The following is a 19,673-nucleotide window of genomic DNA, read 5'->3' as shown; positions in this document are numbered from 1 at the left end:
GCAGTGAAGAATTGGCCGTGCATGAATAAAAGCCCTAAAAGGCAACCTCTGCAGTGTTTGGTCTCATCTAGATGATTAGTGAATGATTTAATTATTATTAATTATAATTATTTGATAGACAAGTGAAGTAAACTCCATGTCTGACTGCTATTTACATTGCCGTTTTCTATTTGACCAATTCGTAACACTTGGACATTCACTACATGGAGGATTTATTTCAAAAAAGCATATACTGGAAATGGGCACTGCTTTGATGAGAGCATGAAACAGCTTCAGTTCCCCCAATGTACACTTAAACGGAGCTGTCTGACAGCAACGTGACGCTGTGAAAATATTCCTAATACAGTGAACAATTGAACTGATATTGAGTTTTTTTAGGTGTGTAAAATACATTTACCTCCCTAACATGATAATAAAAAAATCAATTACAGAAACAGTAGCAGTATTAGTAGGGGTGGAAGTAGCTCAGTCCGTGGGGTTCAGCAACCAGAGGGTCACCGGTTCTAGTCACCATACAGAGCAAGTATGGAGTGTGTACTAGTAGGTGGAGATCTGCCAGTTTACCTCCTGGGCAATGCCGAGGTGCCCTTGAGCAAGGCACCGAACCCCCAACTGCGCTTGGCAGAAATGTGTTAACACTTTCTTTTTACTTTCAAGATGGTGACTGTGTCCACAAATAATTGGGGATTGAATCGGGGCATGTCTTGTTTGTTTTTGTCACCGAATTCACATGCCAACCTTAATGAGAAATTTTAGTGTAAAATCATCCCAGGTTCTTTTTAGGCAAATACACTTATCAAAGAAGCCATCGAGACAATTTTTTTCGTGCAAGAAACACTTACAGACACATCCGGGACAGTCGCTAACAGCCAAATGCGGCTAATACGGATTAGCTTGAGGCAGCGAGTTGAACGCATTAAAACAACTTTTTTAACCACTAATACTGCTCCAAATAACCTCTGCAGTAGCATGAAAAGAGTCCTTACACATTAACCAAAGCACCAACAACGTAGTAAGTGATATCAGAGTTTATTAAAAGAGTGTTTTGAAAGACTTACCTACTAGACCGATACCAGCTCCTCTCGTAGTAAAGTACATTCAAGTCGATTACAAATACAATCCAAAGGAAGGAGCCCATTGATGATTTATTCCATCAAAACACATAAACGTTGTGGTTTGTGGCAGTTTGGTGAAATATCTTTACCTCCAGACTATCCGTAGTCAGTTGCTGCACTCGTGCATTCTTCTTCAAGCTCGCCTTCTTTGGGTCAGAAGCTCTTCTAGGAATTATGAAGCCGTACTTGTTTGCTGCAGACACGGTAATCCATCTGCCTAAGCGTCTTGAATGGCGTCTCAATGTCCAGATTCAAAACAGTAAGCCACTGGTTTATCAGAGCACAGTCATTGTACCGCAATGGCAGCCTATGAAAAGTTTCTGGGTTGTAAACTTTCATTTTTGTTTCACAGCCGGGAAAGATACAAACACGAAACATTCTGTCTCTATTCACTTCAAGATGCAGGCTGGTCAGCTTTACCCGTTCCTGCCTGCACTCCTGCTGATCCCTGCCCCCTGACCTCTCCCGTAACATTTCGGTGCTGCAGGGAAAGCTGTGTGGGACTTTTCTAAACATTTTACCATCTATTTTTAACTTATTTCACCAAACTGCCATTATGCCGCCCATTGATTGGATGCGGGACTCCTTTTACAGATGTTTATTAACAGCGTAGAACTAAAGTTCAGGTAGTTAAAAATAAAAAACAACATCAATGACAATCATTACAGAAATAACATTGCTTAGCACTGTAGTTAATACAGATAAAATAATACAGTAATACTGACCACTTTAGCCTGCTTCTCAACCAACGGCAGGGTCATTCCCCAGAGGCAGTCTTCAAGCATGGAGTAATAAAAAGAAAAAACTAACTAGCTGGTAACATCACCGCTAGAGGTGCTCCGGGGCCTCTGTGTGAAGCTTACTGAGCTAACAGGCGCTACTTCCGGTTTTGGTTCGTTTCAAAATAAAAGCACTTATTTGAAAATAAATTCGAAAACTGCTGCATTTACAGCCATTAACCACAATGTTTACATGTTTTTCTGGAATAAATCATCAATGAGCTCCTTCACTTTGGATTGCATTTGGTAATTGACTTGAATGGAATACTGGAGCTGGTACCGGGGCCAGTAGGTAAGTCTTTCAAAACACTCTTTTAATAAACTTCGATGTCACTAACTACGTTGTTGGCGCTTTGGTTAATGTGTAAGGACTCTTATCGTGCTACTGCAGAGGTTATTTGAAGTAGTGTTAGTGGTTAAAAAAGACGAGTGAATGCCTTCACCGTACTGCCCCGAGCTAATTCATGTTAGCATGTTAGCATTTGGCTATTAGTGACTGTTAGCAACTGTCCCGGATTTCTCCGTTTGTTGTTAGTGCATGAAAAAAATTCTCTCAATGGCTTATTTGATAAGTGTATTTGCCTAAAAAGAGCCTGGGATGATTTTACACCAGAATTTAACTTTAAGCAAGTGTTTTACGTGCCTAACTTTAGCCATATCTCAAAACAAAGTTTATTTGTCACAGGCATCGTTTATCAGAGCTTTTTCACAGCCACCTGCTGATGCTAGAAACAAAACTGATGAAAGCAATAGCAGTAAAGACATGCTGTAAAGGTCAGGGGAACTGCAGAGTCAACCTCCCATATTGCCCAAAGTCATTTGACCCATTGTTTCCATAAAAATATGAATGACTGCAGATATAAAAATGTAGGAAAACTATTAAGAGTGATTCAAGTTAATCATGTCGTCCCTTTCTTACCTTCGACAGAGATTAAAGTCGCATTTTCTTGAAACAACAAGAAACTTTCTACAGTGTCTATTTCTCTGTGGCAAACCTAGTTAGTCTGCTATAAACACACTTGGACCTTGAACTGTGAGTGTGGAGAAAAGCTCTTCTCTGGCACAGCAGTGGGATTGCTCTTGGCCTAAAGGCAGTAGACGTCTCAATGTAACAACAGCAGTGTAGCCGCCAGTTGAACCCCAGCTCAGCTCCAGCCCACAGCTGCTTTTATTCCCTCTGCTCCAAGGCCCTGAGATGACTTCATTCCTGCTGCCATCACAGTGTTTTTGAGTGGGATAAAAGGCAGAGATGTCTTTGTCCCCTCTACTGTGGGCTAGAGTGGTCTCAGCACCTAGAACCACAACATTATAAAATCTGTTGCTGTAAAAATGATGAATAATCACTTAAGTCAATCAGTTTCTTTAGTCTGTCTGCTATCTGCTGTATGTTACTGACTCAACTTGTCTGATCACTAAAGTTGACTAAGGAGGCACCAGAGCACTTTAAAGTGAGCTTAATGTTTAAAGGAAGGAACATCTCATTCTTTTATAATGAGCTGGACTGGTTAACAAATATAACATGCACTCATTCATAATACACTCAAGTGTTTTTTAATAAAAAATAATCAATATGAAGTGGGAATTTCACAATAAAGGCACATCTTAAAGATGTAGATATGTATTGAGATTTTAACATTTTATTGATGATATTGGATCGTTAATCATTAAATCATTCTACCACCACACCTAAATTCCATTCTCATACATAAATCTTCTCCTCACCCTCTACGGGTGCGCAGGTCGTTGACTCTTTCTCTAAGCTTGGGTCCTCTACCAGAGGCCGGGGAGCTTGAGGGTTCTGCGCAGTATCTTTGCTGTTCTGAGCACTGTACTTTTCTGGACAGAGATTACTCCTCCAGCTTGGGGGTCACTGCCCCTAGTGCTCCGATCACCACAGGCACTACTGTCACCTTTACCTGTTTCATCCTGGATAGTGGCTCTCATGCTCACTAGTCCATGGCCTTACGGCTTGCGTACAGTCTCAGGGTGCAGGATTTGGGAAGGAACCTGCCATGCATGATGAGGAGCTTCCGATCTTAACATCTGTGGTCTGTATCTCGTCCTTTGGCCACCTGATTATTCCCGCAGGATATCTGATCACTGGCAGGGCGTAGCTGTTTATTGCCCGAGAATTGTTCTTGCCATTGAGCTGGCTTCTTAAGACTTGTCTTACTCCCTGGAGGTATCTGGCAGTTGCCGCTTGCCTCGTTGCCTGTTCGAGGTTGCCATTTGCCCGTGTCACCGCCCTACTACATTTCTCGAGCCCGAATGACATTCCAATGTCATTGCTGTAGATCCTGGTGGTGTGGATCAGGGAATCCATGTCCCATTCACTCTTAGCGTACAGCTTGATGTCATCCATGTAGAGGAGGTGACTGATTGTAGCTCCATTCTTGAGGTGGTATCCATAGCCAGTCTTGATGACTTGATTATTTGGCTTAGGGGGTTCAGACCTATGCACAACAGCAGTGGGGATAGAGCATCTCCTTGGTAGATGCCACATTTGATGGATACTTGTGCAAGTGGCTTACCATTGGCCTCGAATGTGATTTTCCAATGTGTGTTTGCAACGAAGGCCCTTAGAGTCCTATTGATGTTGTACAAGTTCAAGCATTCCGTGATCCATGTGTGTGGCATCGAATCGTAGGCTTTTTGGTAATCAATCCAGGCTGTGCACAGGTTGGTGTGTCTGGACTTGCAGTCTTTGGCGACTGTCCTGTCAACCAGGAGCTGGTGTATGGCTCCTCTGGTGTCTCTACCAATGCCCTTCTGTGATTTGCTCATATATTGGTCCATGTGCCCTTATCTTAACCGCAATGATGCCGAACATGAGCTTCCATGTTGTGGAGAGACAGGTTATTGGCCAATAGCTGGAGTAGACTGCACCCTTTACGGGGTCCTTAATGTCCAGGGCAGTTGGCCCTTTGGTTAGCCATTCTGCGTGAGTCCCGTCTCTCAGCAGTTGGTTCATTTGTGCTCAAGGCGCTCATGGAGTGGTGTGAGCCATTGTGCACTGTTGTCATGTGCTGGCGCCTTCTCCCATATGCTCTTCCAGAACCGTTCAGTTGCCAGCCTCGGTGGGTCTGCTCTGCTGTTATTACCCTGCCACTGAGCTTACACTTTATTAGGTTGAGTTGCGAACAACCTGTTTATTCGTCTGGCTTCGTTGTCTTTTGTGTACCTCCGTAGGCGGCTGGCCAGGGCTTGCAGCCTTTGTTTGGCAGTTTTGAGTGCTTCAGGTATGGGCATCTGGCTGTATCTGTTTGGTACTGGTTTGTTCATTGCACCACTCTGGGCTGCTGTCAATTGGCTCACTTCTCTCCGAGTTTCCTTGATCTTAGCCTCCAACCATCTTTTCCATGGTGCGTATTGTTTCTCATGGCTCCCGTGGTTGCTCTTATAGCCCAGCATCTCTAGGATCACTGCTGCTAAAGCGTAAACCAGCCCATTGGTCTATGTGATTGTGTGACAGGGATCACTCTCACCGCTTTCCATGAGACTTTCAGGTGGTACCTCACTCAGACATTGTAATAGGTGTCGGGGTTGCCTTGTGCTCATTCTCGCCATGATCCTGTCTTTAAGGTCAGTCGCTGCCTCGCCGTTATTGGTTCCATAGGGGCTATGTACCCAATCTCTGTTCGGGGATTCAGGGATTCGGTGTTTCCTCCCCCCTGATCTCGCACCCCTCGTCAATCTCAAGTTGTGATAGCAGTTGCCGTTTGTGGATGTTGGAACACTGAGCTACTAGTTGTTTCGTGGTCAACCGTGACTGTGGGGTTCGAAGTAACTACTCATCCCATATTCTTTGCATGTACCCTCTCTGCCCAGGGTTACTTGAGTAGTAGCATTCCAACAGAGCCTTGTTCTCGCATCTCGCCCATTTTGCCTTGTTCCAGTAGCCCATTTCTCATCAAGGTGCCCTGGTTCCTCTGCACCTCACCCAGACCTTGTTTGGCCAGGCGACGTCTGAGCCGGCATCTCATTGCATTTGTTGTCTCTATTCATGGTATGAGTTGGGCAGATATCAATGATCTGTTTTATCCAAGAATGATCTGGTCTAGCTCAGCTCGAAACATAAAAAACACAGATCCATGTCTGTTCAACTGACATTAGCGGTTTCGATAACACACGCTCATCTGTCCTATTAATATTACAGACATGTGCACTAACAACAGCCTGGTTACGGACTCACGACCTGGCTTCGCTGCAGCTCACAACATTGTGCCGCTACAGAAGGAAACACCAATGTATGAAACTGCCAATAGGATGATTTACCAAAAGGTGATCAATCACAGGTGCAGGAATACAGTTCCAGATCGCCCCAGCCAACTGAATAACTCTGATTTTATTTTAGCTTCAAATGGGTTAGTAACACTGTAACTGTAATGTTGATTTCATTGTTGATTTCAACATTGGTGATGAACAATTATTATCATTCATCAGTAGCTGGACCAGTAATGGTGATCAATACTGTCATGTGATGCAGAGAAGACGTATTGCTTGAGTATACTTCAGTGTGAAGAGTCTGCTGGTAATGGCATACTTAATTTGCAGTACATGGTGATTGAGTATGTAGTACACAACACACTCTTATACCAGCTAAACTTCAGCATGTTAGCATTTTCACTGTGATCATGTTAGCTTGCTGATTCACAATAACAAAATGCTGCATACAGCCTCACAGAGCTGACAATAAGGTGTTCACTTATCAGTATTGTTAAAGGTTAGCGTTACACATTCCCTGATGCAGTGATTGCATACATTTTGATATTCATATCTTGTGTGAGTTCAGTGTAGCTGTGGTAGCTGTTCATGCGAATTAGCAGTGTATTGCCCAGATAAAACTTGGAATGAAAACTTTCGCCTTGTACACAGTGACTTCTTTATCCAACACTGTGTATAAACAGGGGGAATGATTTGCCGCAGGTCCCCTCAATCTCTGAACAGTTGAGTAGGGAGTTATCTATGTGAAAATATTTCAGAGTAACACTTTGGAAGCTATACTGTAATGTTTATTTATGCATTCAAGCACAACTTGAAAAGCAAAAGCAAATGCCACCCCTCCCACTCTGTACTGTACTTTACCATGCTGCATCTATTCATGTGCTGTCGTTACATAACTTAACTACATAGTTTATGGTTTATTCATGAGGCCTATTTTGGCCCAGAGAACTGGGCGTTCTGAATCAGAGGAGAATCTCTCCATCTCTCCAAGGGCCTCGGGGGAAAATAGGCAGGCAGGCAGGCAGGCGAATAAGATCTCAGACTCCGACAGAATTACCACTTCACTGAGAGAGAATGAGAAAATGATCTCTGTCACCTTCTCTGCCTCTTCCATCCACCTGTCTGACCATCATCATTTCATTTTCTCGCCTGTTTCCTGTTTTGTATGTTCGCCTGTGTGGATGTATGTTTATGTGTGTGTGTTTAAGTGCTGCTCTAGTCTGAGGTTGACGCCACTACTCTGGATGTCTACACGCATGTATTTATGTTGAACGGCACTACAAATGATACTACCAATCTGGAGAGGACAGGAGTTGGCTGAGAGGCTGTGTCAGTTGTGCGTCACTGAGAATACATGATAGCTTCTCTGTGTGTATGAGAGATGGAGGGAGAGAAAGCAAAGGTAGCTAGCATGTCACAGGAGAGCCCTCTGCTGTCTGAAGTTTTAAGTATCCAGACTTCTCCATTTGTGTGTTGGTTATCAAAATTAAAAATAGTTCTGAATCTATCTAACACTGTTTACTTAGTTAGAGTTTGTCTTTTCCTCACGTATAGATCAGTCCCCCTTCTCTTTCAGTCTGTCACTTCTTGAATATACAATATGATTGTACTTGTTCCACTGCAGGAACGTTTCCAGGAACCTTTAAGCTTTTTGAGACTCCTTTTGCACTTTTGCATTTCTCCAATAGGGCTGGTAAGTCCCGCCCCTGTAATAAAGCTTTCTGTAGACCCCATGGGACCTCAGCTCCTAAAAAATTTACATTGTTGTCTATTGAAATGGAACAATTATTTTCTGGTCCCAGTCATTATCTTTCCTGGATTACAAATAAGATGTTTGCGGAATTAAATGATAACTTTTCATGTAAAGAGTTTGACAGTTAATTGTTAGATTGTTCAGTGAAAGGCTCTGGAAAAAGCCTAATGAGAATGACTACATTTCATGTTGCCTATGTGACATCAAGTCATCACGTTTTCCCTCCACTTCTCAACTCTGAGTGCTGCTGAACATGGCTGTCTCTCTGTCACATTTCACCGCCTTCTTCCAAGCAGAGGATAAAATCCTTATGCGTGGTGAAAACCCATTTCCCAAATCCTGTTAAAAATCAACGTAACGATCAAAGACTGACATTCATTCTTTACAGGACAAATTTCCCTGGCCTTCACAGTTCTTCAGATGGGTTGAAGTGCAAGCAGGAATAAACAAGATCAACTTTTAGTTCCTGGAACACTTTAGTTGAAAAGAGACAATATAGTCAATAGCGCAACAAAATCCAGAATTTGTGATGAATATGAAAGATAAGGAATATTTTCACTCTGAGTTAGATTATATCAGTGTTGCGAGTGTTTTCTGTACCTGTGCCAACATGTAATCAAATTTAGATCATGGCTAAAGATGGCAAAGGTCTAAATTTCATTTGCATATCAAACTTCGAAGCTGTGAGTCATCCAAAGTAAATTATTTATAACATCTCATTTTAGGTCAGTGGAGGATATAACTGTTAGCCTCTATTTCTACACGTTATATACATTATGGTTTTTTTTTTATAAAATCAATAAATGCCAGTAGTACCAAGTCATCCCTGATACAGTTCAAAGCAAAGTTTTCACACACCATTATCATCTGACTAAAGCGCTGGCTAAACTGACCATAAGGGATCACAGCAGTTACAGTCAATGCACCGAAATCACACCTTGTTGACTATAAATGAAGGGTTACCTTAAATTTAATTGTGTTTGGCTTTGAGACAGAATGTAATAAATAGGAAATAGCAAAACAAATGCAGAAAAATAATGTATGCAAGGATGGAGAGAAAGTCCAAAGTGGACATGGAGGAAGTGGCACAGCAGCAGAATCACAAAGATCATTTGGGCAAAGGTCAACCGCGTAGGTGATTTATTTTCATAATGTCAACATATTAAAAATGTATGTAACAACATGTTCCAGTCTAAAAAATGTTAAGGTGACATTTCAGATGTGTATCCTCTGTTTATTCTTTTGGAGTACATTACGGCTTATGATGACTCACAGACCAACACTCAGAGAAATCACGATTTCAGCCTTTTGCCTGGTATTTCAGATCGTCCCCATCAAAAATACAGCTGTATAGGTCGATTGTGCTATTACAGCCCGTTTGCTCTAAGGAAGTCAGGTGATGTAGTATCAAGAGCGACAAAGTCTGCTTAGAGAGGAGACCTGGGTGGATGGATTGGTCAAAAAAATCACAGAATCTTCACCTTGGACACTGTTGTTTTTTGTCCTGTGTGAAACCAAAAGTCAATGTTGAGTTTTTTTAATTTAACCAACGGAACTACATTGTAGATCAAAATTAGAGAACAAAGTAATAACTCTTGATTTATTCTGAAATACTATTCTTTTTTATCGCTCGCAATTTGATAGAATATCAGCTGTGGCTCTACTACTGGTGTTCTGGCATGTTTTTATTAAATAACCAAGGCACTTGAACAAAAACCTTTATTTTGTGAAAAACACAGTGAGCAAAAATTAGAGAACAGTAACCACTGTGTCAGAAGAGAATATTTAACAATGTTTTCTTTGGGCTATAGGATTAAAAAATGAATAGGAAATGTGGAGGCCCTTGCTTTGAATGACTTCAGCACATCTGCGGCCATAGGACATCACTAGTTTCTCACACTGCTCTGGTTTGATCTTGGTCCATTCTGACTCAGTCTCTTCCACAGTTCAGTAACTGTAAGGGGTTTCTTAGCCCGTACTTTGTTGCCTAGAATTTTCCAGAGACTCTCTATGGGGTTTAGATCTGGACTGGGCTGGTCATTTCATCAGGGGATCTTTGACAGCAATCCACAAAACGTGGGACCCACTGCTGGCTCTTATTAGTAATAGTCTCACTGTTACTTATGGAGATGCTGAGGACACTTCCTAGTGCCTGGAAGGAGAGACTCTGGCCTCTGGCCTGGCCATTTCATTATTTCAATATTCTTAGCTTTAAATAACTGCTTAACCTGTTTTACAGTGTGACAGGGGGCATTGTCTTTCATGAAAGTTGCAGCTGATTGGGAGACAATTGCAGTGGAGGTATTGCATATTGCTGAAGGAGGTTCCCATAAACATTTGCATTCACCCTGCCATGTAACTGTACAAGAGGCCCAACTGCTGCTGCAGAAAACATCCCCCAAACCATGGCACTTCCTCCTCCAAATTTAACTGACTTCTTTAGATACTTTGGGTTTAGTCTTACCCAGTCCTACGCCGAATATAATGTTTCCTATCAGACACAAATAAATTGAACGTACTCTCATCACTGAAGTGCACTCTGGACCAGTTCTCCTCTGTCTACACAACATGCTCCTCAGCAAAGGCAAATCTCGCCTTTTTATTCTTTCTGCTGATGAGAGGTTTGGTCAGTGCTAAGTAGGCTTTTAGTTGAGATACTGTGTGCTGAGACATATCCTTGCCTTGTTCAGCACTGAACTGGCGAGCAACTCCAACTGCAGGCATTGTCAATTAACCTAGTCTGTTGTTTCGATATGAGAATGTGTTGGGTATTTGGAGGAATTACATTTTTAATTGGTAAGTTGATAAAGAAAACAATACTTTTGTAGTCAACTTCCTTCAGTCTTCAAAGTTGTCATGTATCTGTCTTTTTTTGTGGTTATACCTTAACTTACCTGAAGGGATCCTTCACATTCTATCAAGGAAGGAAACATTTGTTTGGTAGCTAAGGCCTGTTCTGTCCTCACCCACAAGGGTTGTTTTAAACAATCTTTTGCAGAGACAACAATTACATTGGATTCCCCTACATATAAAAACATGCCATCTAAAGATTTAAGGCTCAGTCACACCAGAATTTAAATTGAAGAAGTCCGTAATAGAGAAAGCTTAGTTACTAATAATAGTAATAATAGCTGTTTTAAACAATCCACTTGTATTTAACCTTCACTGTGGAATCAGAATTGAACACTGGTTTGTCGTTCTCCATGTATAGAATAGACATAGGCCTCCAGCTAAAAACAAAGACCGCCAGCTGGATAAAGATAAACATTTGACTCAGATGTACAGATAAAAGTATGAACATAAAAGTGTATATATAAATGAGAACAACAATTTTGTTTGCTAACTGGCAGTCAGCATGCTAGCTAGCTTGAGGAATTGTGTCCCCTTTAGGTAACTCTTTATTGAATTAAATGGTGCAAAATTGTGAACATCCCTGTACATACAATCTACAGTAGAAGTTCAGAGAGCTATTGTGGCTGACAAGTGCTAGTATCTTCCCAGCCTGTTAGCATTGTAGTAGTTTGCTCGTCAGCTACATATTTCGAGAGCATGTCTTGCGAGTAGTCCCTTCCCTGCCAAGATATTGGCTCACCTTTTATTTGAGGGGAACCTTGTTGTGCCACTTTCTGTTATGAATGTTAGGACATATACCTGTTTTTCATTTTTACATATTAATATCTGCACATAAGTACCTTTCCATTCTGATACAGAGCATACAGGTTACGCTAACTAGGTCACTCTTGATTGGTTGCTGTCATGTTTAAGAGTTTTACCAGTGAACTTCCTACTTGTGTTCAGAATTGGCCAAAGTACATGAACCCTTGCACCCTTTGAGAGTTTGGGATGTTATAATTTGAACAGTTATACTTATACCTACTTATAGAAACTGCTTTTCTACTGTTCACCCTGCAGCATCACTTACTTGTTTTAATTGTATCTGCCACTGACCCCAATCATTATGTTTTAAAGGGATATAAATTGCAGCCATTTCAAGAGTCCTCCTGGAGGGAAAGACACACTTTGACACTGGTGATGGTTATGTGGATAAGACACATACATGGATTGCAGCAAATATAATAAAAAATAATTTTCTTTTCTATAATGTGTAGTGAGCAACGTGTGCACTCAAATAAATGACATATAATATATTAATGAAAGAGTTTTTTGACATAATCACATAATATTGGCCAACCAAATGTGTACAGGAGAGCTATTCCTGATCATAGGGGTCACCGTGGGTTTTGATATAGACTCAGGGTCAGTCAATAAGCTGTGGTTTTTTTTACCCTTTTCCAGATAAATAAAATAAATATTTCCCCTGCTTTCGTTCCTCTATGTCAGGCGAATTCCCAGATATAGTGATAACAGCTGGATGGTGTTTCTTCCCGAACAGATGGTGCTGATTCCATTATAATCTCAAAGGTCAGGTCAGGAGAGGAGATGAGGGTAAGGTAAGGTCATGACAGGAGAGGTGGAGAAGAAAAGAGGAAACATGAGAAGACATGCTCAGGCTAGTTTGTTCTACCTTCCACTCCACTCCAACTGTCATCTTTCTTTAGGTTGGATTGTCGTTTCCTTTCTGTTATGTCACAGCCTCTTTTCTGCCTTTCTTCCTCCATCATTCTCTCTCTCTCTCTCTCTCTCTCTCTCTCTCTCTCTCTGTCTCTCTCTCTCTCTCTCTCTCTGTCTCTCTCTCTCTCTCTCTCTCTCTCTCTCTCTCTCTCTCTCTCTCTCTCTCTCTCTCTCTCTCTCTGACTCCTCTGCCTTAGAGAGAGACGATCCAGAAATAAGGCCATAAATAAGAAATCAACGGCCTTTTCTGTCCCACCACATTACAGGCTTTTGATGTATGCTTTCTGCAGTAGTATTACTCACCAGCGTCAAATCAATGCTCTAATCTTTCCCCTGCCAGATTGATTTCAGTGGAAGTGACAACAGCGCAGAGAGGTGCAGAACAGATCTGTACACTGTCGGCCATTTTCCAAATACTAGCAAAGTAGTATTATATAGAGACAGCTGCTTAGGGAGATTAAGTAAGATGCCAGATATCACATAGGCACAGAGGTGTGAAACGAAATATACCTTTCCATTTTTGGTCTCTTAAACCCAACTCATCAATTTTAAAGCGTTTGAAAGAAACTTTTAGAGGTTACTCATGGGTTGATTTTTTGTTGTCGTTGTCTGTTTGTGCACTGTACATATAATGATGTCATATGTACAGTAGGGTTGCTAATTTGGACTTTTTATTTTAACCAATAGCTGACCCTTGTTAACCGATTATTAACAGACAGGCAACTGAATTCCAGTTCACCCGTCTGAGAGACCTGGATAAACACTCCACATTCAGCGGATTGGCAGCCGTCCACGGAATGTGTGTAGGACGGCCCTCACACCAGAAACTATGAAGCAACACATAGTATGCCAAGCACACATACAGCTGACACACAGACACAGCTAAAACACAGATTGTTAGTACTTAAGCTCTGCAATAAGAAATACAACCCCATGAGTGTAGATGTGTTTTTAACTGTTTTACTGATGTTTATCGCTTTACTGTGTTTATCGGTCAAAAATCTTAAAATTTAGTCATCATTTACATAGTATTATGTCAATACAAGTAATTTTTACAAAACTGTTCAAAACTAGCTTTTATGTGTCTACTTGGACTGAAAGGTCATTAAAGCCAAATCCTGTGTCCCCTCCTCAGTCGTGAAGAAAATAGCCAACACTAAGTTTCAAACTGGTAAGGTGATCTTCAGGGTCATTATCATCATAGGGGGCGGTCAAGATCGAGTTCTCCAACTCATATGACCCTTTCATGCCACAAGTGCTCTGACTGGTGCTGCTGTTCATGCTAGCTAAAATGTCATTGCCATATGTCACATTTTATATGTTGCTCCCCGAGGGGGCAAATGAGGGTGCGATTACTAAATGAAGCAGAGCCGACAGTTGAGGCGTCAGTATGCTTCAATAGCTGCGTTTCCATCACTTTCAGTATAGTACCTTAAGAGCTGCATGTAATCCATACGGACGTGTAGATAAACAATAGTTCTCTTTTGTATTTCCACAGCAGACGGTTCTCTTAAATGTAGGCAGGGCTGTTACTGGATGGTAAGAGTCAAGTCAACCACGTAATTAGAGTGTTGTTTCCGCCTACATTAGTCAGACGTGCAACGGAACCCTTGGACAGCCATGTGTTATGCAACAAGATAAAAACAACCTTTTCAATGCAGAGAAACATACGCACGGACTGCAGTGTTTCCAGCTCCACATTTTAGTATTGAATCAGTGTACTCTGAATGGAGCCGTTCGATTTGTACCATCTACAACTTTTGACAATGGAAACATAGAAAAATAACTGTTCTAATGTAATAAACTAAACTAAACTGAACTGAACCAAACCGGACTGCTTGGTGGAAACAAGGTTAATGAACTTGATGGATCATTACCATTAAACAACAACATGATTACCAAGACTAGATTGCAATCTATAGATTATAATCTATACCAAATACCTATCGACAAATGTCTTAACATTTTGCAGGATGACAGCACTGGAGAAAGGTCTGGCTGTCGGCTGTTGTATTTCTTTAAACCAATCACAATTGTACCGTGCAAAGCTAAGCCCCTGATGCAGCAACTGTGCCTCTGTAGATTAATGTCACAAGGGAACTTGTTTTGGTGAAACATTTGCAAGTGGGGAGCCCTGACATTAAAATGTATAATTCCCCGCAAAAGAAAATGCCACATGAAATCTTAAAAGACAATTGTCGTCTATGTGATATGACTTTTACTAAAGAGATAACATAATTGATCATTAGTAACGTAGAGCTTTATGCCTGCCTATAGTTTAGCTCTGGAGGAGCTCACTGGAGTCATTAAAAACACAGACATTTAACAGTTCTATGTGACTATTACAGAACGTTTTTAACCATTGTATTGACCGGTTTCAAGTTTGAACCAGAAAAAAATGGTACAAGTCTTATTTTCCTCCCTGAAACTCAATGGCCTTAGCTTATTAAATGTGATGAACATGTACAAACAAAAAAATAATAGAGCACAGATGCTACAAATGCTGCCATCCTTCATATGGTCTTTGGGTTAACACATAGACAGAGACAAACAGAAAATTGCCCACACACACATACACAAACACACACACACACACACACGCACACACACACACACAGACACACACACACACACACACACACACACACACACACACACACACAGAAACACACACTCACACACACTCAATATTACATTATTATAATTCCATCTGAAAGAGGCGAACAATGGCAAGCAACCTACATCCTGTGAGTCAGACTACTTGGGGACAGCACAGGCAGTTGCAATGAAGTGGTTATGGTCAATTTGTTAGAAAAGAGTTTCCCTTTTACACACACGCAGTAGCATTCAGCCTGGCTATCTGTCCAATGTTATATTCTCACTCTCTTTTAGCTCTGTGGTCTTTGTAGGGTGTTACTAATAAGTGTTCCACATCGCATGGAGCCTCTTCATCGTTTGTTTATATAAAAATATTGATTAGTGTGGCTTTATAGATAGAAGTAAAGCTTTTTCTGAAACAAAGACTCATCCAGATGGCATGATGGCACTATTGGATCTTGATGAGCACCAACATTGAATTACGGGTTCTCTCTCCAAAACATGAACAACGACTCCGTGGTAAAGGTAAAAACTGGCTGATTTTTATCATCATTGGCCACTTCACTTTCATAGAAGAGTTAAAGTTATGAGAAGGTTATATCCTCTTCATTAAAGGAAAAAAGACATGAGATGACATCATGGAAATGAGTCCTGCTGTGTCAGGCAAAGGACATCGGACATCTGACATCTCCACCGTGGCTTCAATTCTTTTACAGTAATTACACCGAGATATTACAGATTCCTCTGAAAATAACAGACTGATGTTTAAAAGCCACATCTGTGGATGTTATAGGCCTGAGTGAGTGCTGTGTGTGTGTGTGTGTGTGTGTGTGTGTGTGTGTGTGTGTGTGTGTGTGTGTGTGTGTGTGTGTGTGTGTGTGTGTGTGTGTGTGTGTGTGTGTGTGTGTGCGTGCGTGTGTGTGCGCGCGCGCTTGTGTGCGTGTGTGTGCGTGTGTGTGCGCCAGCCAAAACTGAGGTTATCATCCAAGAGTCTGCTCATTTGAAGACAGACTTGAGGCTCGCTGGCCAGGAATTAGGCAGGTCAGCTGGAACACACACACATACACACAGATAAGCTGTATTGCATACTGACCTTTACTATTCCCCACATTCTTCTGTTATGGAGCAAATGTGGTTTTTTTTTTCTATAGGCAAAGTTTTTCTTGCAAAGTTTGCATGTGCCCTTTTTGGGGTCATCCTTGTTCTTTTCAAAGTGATCCCATATTTTAGACGTCTTTCCCGACATGATTGGCTATCAATTATTAACTGTCTAACCGCGATGTCGAAGGGACCTGCATTGTTAAAAAAACAAAAACACAGACAGTGAGTGAGTTTCACAACTTCCTGTATCTGGCCCTTCAAATTAAAAGCCCTCCAGCCTTTTAGGCCAGCTGGCAGCCACATAGACATGAATACACGGCTCCAAATGTTTTTGTTTTTTTTCCTGCGATTGATTGAACTAATGGAATTTTGGCAGGCTAATGAGTTTTTGGTTGACCAGTGCTTGGTCGACTATTTGGTGCAGTGGTGTGCAACAGGCTTTGAGTATGTTTTCTTTGTCAGAGGTTTTACCCAATCAGCAGCAACACCACTCTGTTCATTTTTTCCCCCTTTTTCTTCAATTCCTCAAATACGGCAAGATACTTAGATCACTGTTGTCGAGCATATACATCCCACCATATCCTATCCAAGCACTTTGAATTGAATCATGACGGGTGACATATAGGGTGTGCTAATTTCAGTCTGAATACGAGGGAGAAGTTACAGAGGATAGAAGGGCAAAAAGAGAATCTCTGTATCATGAAGGACGCTGAATCTTTGTAGTGTGAAAATAAATGTAGCTCAGGGTAAATCATGCATGTGATGTCCTTGGCTGATAAAGGTTATTCCAATTATAGTGTGGCACTGAGAAATACAATTTTCTTGCAGTGCAGCGAGGGGTGTATTTCCTTTGAGATTGATACAGTCTAGGTGTGGAAAAGGGGGATCAATACATCAATAATCCCAGAAGAGTAGTTGGTGAGCAGCGGGCTGCGGTGGTGTGATACTCAAATATAATTCCAATGCCAAGTCCTCTACCTGCTGAGAGAGTGGCCACATCAGTGAACTGTTTGCATCAAGATGACAGACAATTCACCGTGGGCAGAGCCAAACAGACACTCTGTGATTTGGACCAGTCTGCTCCAATGGGGTTGCCAGTACAAAGAGGGGAATCCATAAATGTTTGCTCGCACTGCAGCTAAGGGTGTGCCAATTATTTGTTTTTCTCTAACATGACAGCTGTTGTCTAATCAGTATGAAAAGTAAAATGCTGCGTGGGCTCTCAGATTTTCAATTTACATTCTGGACCACAAAGGTGCGCGGTGAATAATCAGATCTGAGACCTGCGACAGCGTGGAGGACAAGACACAACATGAAGTGACTGATTGAATTTCTGCTTCTTCCTAAGTACCGTTCAGAATCCAAAGGCAGGTGTTGAAAACTCACAGGAGGAGTGTAGATGGACGTGATGTATTTTCTTATTGTTAGTGGGGTACACATTTATTTTGAAAATCGCTGTAAATCTGTGTTGCTGCCGAATATGGATAACATCCTTGAAGGAGAAGAGGCACTTGAGTAAAAACACTGAGTAGCAATTGAAATTATGCCTGGATTGTACAGCTTTGATACCAATACAACAATGCACCAGATCCTAGAAGAAGAAAAACAACCAACTTGTAACGAGATGTGTCAAGACCATGAATCAGAAAAATAGGAATACTAACACAACATATATGTCACTGTTCTATAGTAAAAAAAAAACCAAATAAAAAAAGACTAATGACTAAGTTTTGTAGAGAGTGAGAAACGGGATGTAGATGTTAATTTGTGCAAATGGTAATGACAGAATATCTTTAAAATATGGTGTGCGAAAAATGTATCATTGCCAGGTGTCCACAGCAGAACAAGCCACAGTAAAAGCAACGAAGACAAAGAGAAGACAAAAGCAAAGCAGAAATGGAAGCATGAGAAAGATTACCATCTAAACAGCACATTAAGTTTATACAGAATAGATCTTTATGTTGAAAGAGTTTTTCTGCTTTTTTTTGGTGCCACAGTCGCAAAACCAACCAGATCTCGTTTTCTGTCCATTGATCCAGTCAGGCATTTTATTTTTTACGTTTTCGTTAGCAATATGGCTACAGCTAGCAGTAGTGATGTTCAAATAAAGCTTCATAAAGCATTAGTCGTATTTGTTGAGCCCACTAGATGGAGCTCTTGGTTTAAAGAAAATGCTGAATGCATGGTGATTCAGTGTGTTTTCAACCCTTTGTTGAACAGAGAGCTTCATCTTATGGACTCAAACAACAAAGAAAATGCTTCATGAAGCTTCATTTGGACATCAGTAGCTAGCATCCTGTCTACTCCCCAAAGCAAGAAACAACCAAACAAGTTGTAGTATTAATAAGTAGAGAGGTTTCTTCCTGATCTAGATATTATTTGCTTCCTGTCGACGAGGCTTTTCCTTTGCTGGGTAACAATAGTTTCCACAGTCACTCCCATCATCCGCCATTTACACTACCTGGGAATAGCTACTATAAGCTGTTTTGTTGAGTTGCCTCTTAATTAAATGCTCTCTGGTAAGCAGTGATGCTGTATAATGTTGTATCTCTAGAGCTTTTATTGTTAAAGGTAAGAACGGAAGTAGTGAAGCTGTAATGTGGAAGGCAATAAAGAGTTTGCGGAGCCTCTGTGTTATTATTTTATAACCTTCAGGCACACCTCAAGCGCTTTCTCTTTCTCTGTGCCGTAAAGCAGCCTTTATTTCCCGGGAGTTCGTACCCTGCGGCACACAGATTGCATAGTGAAAATGAGGCTTATACAGAACCAATTTAAACACTGCTTGTGCCATTAAATTGTGCAGTCAAGCTTCCCTCATAACTGTAAGTTAAAACTGACAGTTATCTATTTACACTTACAAAGTCTAAGTTATCTGATAGCTGTTCCATAGTGTTGACTTGACAGATTCATAAAGCTGCTAAGAGTCGAATTTGATCAAAATCATTTCAATTAAGACCATTTAGCGTTGATTCTGTCCCTGGTCTACTCACTAGCCTTTTCCTGGAGTTTTCAAGTTAACCCTGTCCTCATATGAGCTTACTCAGTTATCATTACTGACACACAGGAAACAGTAAGTAAGTAAACACTGAATCAAGATCATTTTGTCTGAGGTCAATAATTAACTTTCATAGTCAACTGTTGCCTGAATATAGAGAGCTGCTGTTGGGGTGACAAATTAATGTATATGCATGTTGTTTATTTGGTATCTTCATCTTGTTATGTATCTTGAGACATGCCTTACTGTCCCCCTGTGGAAAAGTCTTTGAAACGCATCAAGCACTACTGAAACTGTTTACCTGCACATTTCCTGGGTAATTCATCGCAAAACGTCCCAAACCCACAACTTTAATTTCTTTCGTCTGTATTTCTACAGATGACAGCAGAAGCCATTCTCCGCCTGGTCAATGATCCTGTGCTGCCATTCTACCCTCTGGACATTGCCCTGGATGTTCAAAACAAACTCAAAGGTACCACTGATGGTGATATAATGGCGGTGATGGTGGTGATGAGGGTGTGCAGTATTTAATCAGG

General features: G+C 41.2%; 1 protein-coding gene across 1 annotated transcript in view; it reads left to right on the top strand.

The window, feature by feature from the left end:
* The window catches only part of naaladl2 (N-acetylated alpha-linked acidic dipeptidase like 2), a gene marked incomplete at its 3' end in the record, with an annotated part of 492,390 nt that overhangs the window by 412,192 nt on the left and 60,525 nt on the right, over window positions 1–19,673 (top strand). The window contains exon 13 of the mRNA XM_083911485.1: window positions 19,516–19,609. Coding sequence (XP_083767611.1) covers window positions 19,516–19,609 — 94 coding nt within the window. The remainder of the gene's footprint in view (window positions 1–19,515; window positions 19,610–19,673) is intronic.

This window comes from Echiichthys vipera (genome assembly GCF_963691815.1).
Source record: "Echiichthys vipera genome assembly, chromosome: 3".
NCBI lineage: Eukaryota > Metazoa > Chordata > Actinopteri > Perciformes > Trachinidae > Echiichthys > Echiichthys vipera.
This window is presented reverse-complemented; position numbering and strand designations above follow the sequence as displayed.